The sequence below is a fragment of the Orycteropus afer genome, unplaced genomic scaffold (genome assembly GCF_000298275.1).
Source record: "Orycteropus afer afer isolate SDZICR_OR568_19922 unplaced genomic scaffold, OryAfe1.0 scaffold00061, whole genome shotgun sequence".
Taxonomy (NCBI): Eukaryota; Metazoa; Chordata; class Mammalia; order Tubulidentata; family Orycteropodidae; genus Orycteropus; species Orycteropus afer.
Window position 1 is genome coordinate 3,571,274 of NW_006921648.1, and position 6,722 is coordinate 3,577,995.

At 54.4% G+C, this 6,722-nt stretch overlaps 2 protein-coding genes across 2 annotated transcripts in view; one reads left to right on the forward strand and one right to left on the reverse strand.

Moving 5' to 3' along the window:
• The window catches only part of UBALD1 (UBA like domain containing 1), a 13,530-nt gene extending 11,237 nt beyond the window's left edge, over positions 1-2,293 (reverse strand). The window contains exon 1 of the mRNA XM_007939592.2: positions 2,135-2,293. Coding sequence (XP_007937783.2) covers positions 2,135-2,293 — 159 coding nt within the window. The remainder of the gene's footprint in view (positions 1-2,134) is intronic.
• Positions 2,294-2,350: 57 nt separating this feature from the next.
• Positions 2,351-6,722, forward strand: part of MGRN1 (mahogunin ring finger 1) — a 68,327-nt gene continuing 63,955 nt past the window's right edge. Inside the window, exon 1 of the mRNA XM_042780772.1 lies at positions 2,351-2,438. Within this exon, the coding sequence (XP_042636706.1) occupies positions 2,351-2,438 (88 nt within the window). The remainder of the gene's footprint in view (positions 2,439-6,722) is intronic.

Sequence of the window (6,722 nt, forward strand, 5' to 3'; positions counted from 1 at the left end):
TAACAACAACAACAACAAATCTTTACAAGAAGGAGCTCTGGTAGCACAGTGCCTAAGGCATCTGACTGCTAACCAGAGGTTGGTGGTTCAAACCCACCAGCCACTCTGCGAAAGCAAGACTGGGCAATCTGCTTCGGTAAAGATTTTCCACCTCGGAAACCCAGTGGGGGTCGCTATGATTCGGAATCGACTCGATGGCAGTGGGTTTGGTTGTTCAGTCTCGATAGGAGCAGATACCAGGTCTTTCTCCTGTGACACCTACCCTTTGGATTCCAGCCAGGTGCTAAACTGTTGCCCACCAGGGCTCCTTCTTCAGAGAATTAAGGGAGAGAATGTATGTGAAGCCCTCAGCACGATGCCTAGCACGTGGCAGGTGGTCAGTAAATGGAGATCTTGGCTGTGGGCAGGGAGTTGACTCAGGCTCCCTTGAAACCTGGACTCTCCGTCATATTTGCACAAGTGCCCTAACTCCTTTACCCTTCCCTTGGCTTCCCTGGTCCCTGGACAGCAAGAAGTCTGTGTTCTGGATGAGGGCCCCTGGGAAGGTGTGCAGCTCATTTTAATGAGGACTATGGTGAATTCAAGGAGCCCTGGTGGTGCAGTGATTAAAGCGCTCAGCTGCCAACTGAAAGGTTGGTGGTTCGAGCCCATGAGCTGCTCCCTGGGAGAGAGCTGTGGCAGTCTGCTTCCATAAAGGTGACAGCCTCGGAAACCTGATGGGGTGGTTCTACTCCATTGGATGGGGTCGATATGTTTCTGACGCGACCCAATGGCAATGGGTTTGGTTTGGTTTGGAGGTGATTTCACCACCTGCACCCCACCTCCAGCTGCTTTCTTGGTACAGCATTGAGAAGTGACTTTTCCTTCCAAACCCCAGTTCATCACCTGTAAAGTAGGTAAAAAACACACCCCAGTATGGCCTACCTTTAGAGTTGTGTGTCGATCAAAGCCAAGAAAGTACCTTGCGAACTGTGAGGTTTATGTCCTGACCTGATTCCAGCATCTGCCAGGCAGCCCTCCCTCCCCTTTGCCACATTTTCCATATCAGTATGTGGTGGTTATGTTTGTGTGTCAACTTGGCTGGGCCTGGTTGAGTGGCTGGGCGGCTGGTGGTAATTATTCCCCATGATGAGATGGCAATCAGCTACATGGTGGGATCTACCACAAGCAGTTGAGTACTGTCTTTGGGATGTGGTTTGCTTCCTGTATATAAGGAGAAGGTTTCTAGTCTATGGCACGCTTGGACTCTGCATGTAACCATGTCATTGCTCAGCAGCCTGCTATGCTCTGCCGACCTTGGGACTTAAATGGACTTAAGTTAATGGCCTGCCGTGTGGTTTGGTAACATCGGAACTGTGCCCTTTTACTTGTCAACCTTGGGGCTTCTCAGCCTCAGCAGCCAGCAGCTGTCTGAGTGAAGAAATGACTCTGGCTCCAGTGGGCTGCGAGCAGGAGGCAGAGCTGGACCCCAAGGTTGAGGGGCTTTCACCCAGCCCCTAGAGCCTGGCACTTTGAACTGGGACTTAAAGCCTCCAAATTGTAAGAATAAACTCCTGTTTGTTAAGGCCATCCCATTTGTGGTATATTCTTGTCAGGGTGGCACTAGGGAACCAGAACACTGTAAAACGGGGAGAGGTTTACTGCCTTTTGTGGGACTATAAAATTATGGCTTCAAAGTAATTGTTCAGGATGTGTTACTGGAGAGATGCTTTGAGTTCTGGCTAAGGCCAAAGTAGGCGCTTCACTTCCTCTCCGAGCATCCTCCAGGTAAACGATTTTTGAGTGGCAGGTAAAGGTGTGCCCTCTGCTGGCCGGGTCAGGAGATAGACCCTGGGAACTGGGGAGAACCACGGTGGCTCGGGGACAAGTTTCAGATGAGTAAATGGAGGCGCTGGGTCCCTAGAAATCTCTCTATATGAAAAGACTAAGAGGAGACTAAAAAGTTAAGATGTTAGTGCTGCATTTGGAATACAGAGGGAAAGACAATTTGGGGGCCGGTTGATGGCGCTTCCCCTTTGGATTTACGTCCATTTGGTTTGTCCCTCAGGGCTTGTCAACAACTTCGCAGGCCTGCGCGAGGAGCATCCTGGGAAATGTAGTATGCAGGCTGGCCCCCTGCGCCGCGGCCTCGCGCCCTCGGCGGCATCAGGACTTCATTTCCCGAGACACCCTGGGTCCGGGAGGCGGAGGCCACCGTGGCGTCGGGCCCTTGGCCGAGCCGGGGGTGGGGGCTCGTAGATCGAGGATCCGTGGTGGCCGTGGGCGAGCGTCCGTGCGGCCTGCTCCGGGCCATGTCCGCGTGAGGACCAGTCGTCGCCGCCCCCGTCCCAGCCCCGGCCACGCGCACACCATGGGCTCCATTCTGAGCCGCCGCATCGCGGGCGTGGAAGACATCGACATCCAGGCGAACTCGGCCTACCGCTACCCTCCCAAGTCCGGTGAGTGTGGCCGGGCCCCCGGCGCGAGGAGGAGACGCGGTGGAACGTGGGCCTGGGCGGCGGGACGCGGGGCTTCTCCGCGAGGGTGCGTGTGTGGGGCCTCTCTGTCTGGAGCCCGGGAAGCCCCTGCCCGGAAGCCCCTGCTCTCGTGCCGCCGCTCCGCCCAGACCCTCAGGCGCGCGTCCGGGCTTGAGTCGCCTCGGAGCCCCTGAGCCGCCGCGCCGTCGTGGGCCCCCGCCTGACGGGCTCGAGGTCACACTGGCGCTGCCGCTTCCTGGCCAGGTGACCTTGGGTCAGTCACTTCACCTCTCACCTGTCCGGGGCGTAGGTACTCGGCCCAGACTCGCGTGGCCGGCGTGAGGGCCTGGCGCCGCACGCTGCCTGGTTCTTCGGCAGCCCTTGGAAGTGCTTATGAAATGCCGATTGTCAGAGGGGCTGACATCACCGCCGTCACCGGCTTCGCTCTCGGGCGGCCGGCTGCAGTGCGAGGACTGGGCCAGTGGGTCCGGACGCTCCATCCCCGCTGGCCGGAGGCCGGACTCGCCTGCGACCTCCTGGGGGTGGGGGGTGTTGGCCCGGAGGCCAGTGGGGCTGGACCCACGGAGGGGAGTGTGATTGATGCAACGAGGGGTCCTCGCAGGGAGGAGGGGACCTTCGGCCAAGCTGGAGAACAGAGCTGTGGTTGGAGGGCCTTTTGTGCATGCTCTGGTCTGTATTATGGCCGAGGGACCTGAGGTCACCTAGGAGGAGGTGTCTTTCCTGAGGTCTTAGCTGGGTAGCAGCTCCCCTGGGACCAGGTGTCGGCCTGTCAGGCTCCAGGCGAACCTTGGGTGGGTGAGCCTTGTTCAGCTGCTTCTCTCCACTCGTGTGGCCTGTGAGCCTTCAGCTGGCGTTCCTGCCTCTTGGTTGAATTGGTGGAAAGGAGTGAAGAGGAGGGAGGACTTGGACGTAGTAGGGACTTCTGGATTGGGTGCCTGAGATCCTGGCTTCTGAGTGGTGTGATCTGATATCAGGGTTCCTGGGCCTTAGAGTTGGCATAAGCCGGCTCCAGGTTGCTGTGAGTGTCTGATATCAGGGTCCAGGACCACCTGTTCCCGTCTGGTGGGGAAATGTGTTAAACAGGTGTTTCTCAGACCCTGCCTCGGCCCACTGGGCCTGTTTGGTCAAGTGGGCCATGATTCATGGTACCTCCATGGGTGCAGAGTAGAGCTGCTCAGCCACTAACCCAGAGGTCAGCGGTTTGAACCCACCAGCTGCTCCATGAGAGAAAGGTTTGGCCTTCTGCTTCCATAAAGATTTACAGCCTTGGAAACCTTGTGGGGTAGTTCTACTCTGTCCTGTAGGATTGCGATGAGTTGGAACTGACTCAACATAAACGGGCTTGTGTTTTAAATCTTAAATCTTCACGGAAGCAGAGTGCCGGGCCTCCCACCACCCCACCCCACCCTGCCCCCAGAGCTGCTGGTGGGTTCAAACTCTCAACCTTTGGGTTAGCAGCTGATCACAAATTACTTGCACTACCCAGGCTCCTTTGCTCAGGCCTGCATCCCAGGTGAAAGTAATGCACACTCAAGTTTGAGTACTGCCCTGCCCAGGGTTTGGAAGGTGAATGAAGGGGAGTTCAGAGATGTGGGGCTAGCACCTGGGCAGTAGGAAGAAAATGAGTCAGAGCTGGGTCAAAGCCAGTTTCCTACCAGACAGGAGGCATCCACGCCAGCTTTTGTGCTGGGCCCAGTGACAGGCAGCTGGCCTGGTGTGGGGCTGGAGGCCAGGGGAATCCCGGGAGGTTCTGGGGGCTGAATCTCCAGACCTCATGAAGCATGTTCTGTCTGCAGTGTTCATCCAGTCTGGCTTCAGCTGAGTCACCTTGGGCGACAGCGCCCTCATCTGCAAAATGGGCTGATCCGGCACAGAACAGTGCTTGGCATGTCCTGAGCGCCCTCCAAATGTTAGCGGCCGTCATTGCTTAGAGGGAAAGTAGGCGACCAGCTCCAGCTCCTGATAGCAGTTAACAATGGCAAGTCAGACATACCAAAAAGGTAAAAGGCTTAGTGTGGCGTTTCCCGTCACCTGGGAGCTTGGACAGAGCAATAAATACATGGCATCTACAGCACTGCTTTGGGATCTGGCCATGGCGGACATGGTTAATCGATCCTGATGCTCTTTCCTGTCAAGCTTGGACTTAGTTTCGGAACCTGGTCAACACTAGTTACCGATTAGAACTGGCACCAGTTGCAGAACCCATTGGCCCCTTTGGTGATACTGTCAGCGATAGCAGTTCTCGTCTGGTCCTGTCCAGTCCAAAGACTGTCCTTTCAGTGACTATTGTTTCCCCATCTGCTTCCTCATCTTTCGGGCCACCTTGCAGACTCTTGTGCCGGTCATGGTTCATCTCACCTGGTCCCTAGCCTTGCCCAAAGGCTTGTCTCCCCAGATTCCCCAGAAGAATGCCGTAAGGCCAGGGAGGGGCAGTGAGAGACAGAAGGGATTTTCAAAACCCCAAATCCAAACCAATTGCCAGAGAGTTGATTCCGACTCGTAGCAACCCTATGGGACAGAGTAGAGCTGTCCTATAGGGTCTCCAAAGCTGTAATTTTTTCAAAAGCAAAGCCCAAACCAAACCCACTGCTGTTGAGTTGTTTCCCGACTCACAGCGCCCCTAGAGGACAGAGTAGAACTGCCCCAGAGGTTTCCAAGGCTGTGTTTATGGAAGCTGACTGCCCCATCTTTCTCCTGTGGAACAGCTGATGGGTTGGAATGGCTGACCTTTTGGTTGGCAGCTGAGCGCTTTAACCACTGTGCCCCACAGCTCTGAAGGGACTTTAGCAGTCAGTGTACAGTGTATCCCCAAGGGTGAACTGGGGACTATGGAGTGTCTGAGATGATTTCAGGGAACCATAAAAATCAGTATGGGAAGGTCTTTCCTTCTCACAACTCTGCCCTTTTTGCATCATGTCAAAGACAGTCGCTGGGAGTGCTTCGTGTTTCTAACACCTCTGACACTTGCCAGTTTCTTTCCCCTGCTGGAGTTGTCAGCACATGGATAGTTGTACCTAGCTCGAATTTAAGGACATTTGCTTTGTTTTCATTGCATTTCTTTCTTTCACTTTTAACAGCTCTGTTGAGATATAATTTACCTACTTGCAAAAAGGGCATGGGAGCGGCATCTTCCGACCTCTTCTCACTTCACGAGGGGGAGACAGAATCACCATCTGCAGCCCAAGGCTTCCTCCTGTGAGGTCAGACATGCTGCCATCCTCCCGCCTTTTTACCAGTTCATGCACCATCTGTCCTCCATGGCACTTGCTGCTGTGCTGCGTTCAATAGCTTGTGGTGGCCACACAGAACTCACAGGCAGTACTCGTGATTATGAAGTTTGTTGGGGAAGCAGCAGGTTACAATTCAGTTTCAGCAATGCTCAGGATACAGTTCTTAGATCAGGCTGGGCTCCCCTCTGCCATGCCCTCAGGCATGCTTCCCTTTGTCCCTTGGCCTCTGCCTTTCTCTGACAGGTGTTAGAAAGCTCTTTCAGTTCTGCACATAGGTTCACCCAGGTGCCTCCTACTCCGGCAGTGAGCCTTCTGCCCAAAGACACTCGGCTTTCTTGCTCTGTGGGCCAGGAGGCCCACTGCTCTGTCTCATGCCGGCCTCCCGATTTGGCTGCCACTGTCTCTGCCAGTCGTGTCTGCTGTCTCTCTGCCAGGGAAGTCTAATGCAGGGGTCTTGGGTCCAAGGACACGCCCCACTGCATCTCCAGCTCTTCTCTCTTGATGGCAGTGATATCTCCTGCCTCTAGGAGGGCTCCCCTTAAGTGTAGCGGAATGACAGAACTAACCAATGCCCACGTTAGGGTTCCATACACCTCATCGCACGGTCTCACTTGCACTGTGGTGCCACGCACAGTTGTTTAGAGTGGCACCTCATATTTGCATAGTTCTGCCCAGTGTTTTTTTGGGAGTCAAAAAGGTATGGCTAGAAGAGCCATACCGTTAGCGCACTGCGCCACAACATCATACGACCATCTGTTGTAAATGCCGTTTGATCGGTTTGAGTAAATTTACTGACTGGTGCAGCCATAACCACCTTTGGACTTTTCCATCACCCCAGAAAGTTTCCTTGGGCCTGTTTGTAGTTGTCCCCACCCCCACCCCATCACTGAGCAGCTTCCTGACATTAAAATTTGCCTTTTCTGGATGTATCATATAAGTGAGATTAGATGGCATGTAGCCTTTTGTCCTATGGCTTTTTGTACTTAGCATACTTTTTTTTTTTTTTTTCCCTTTT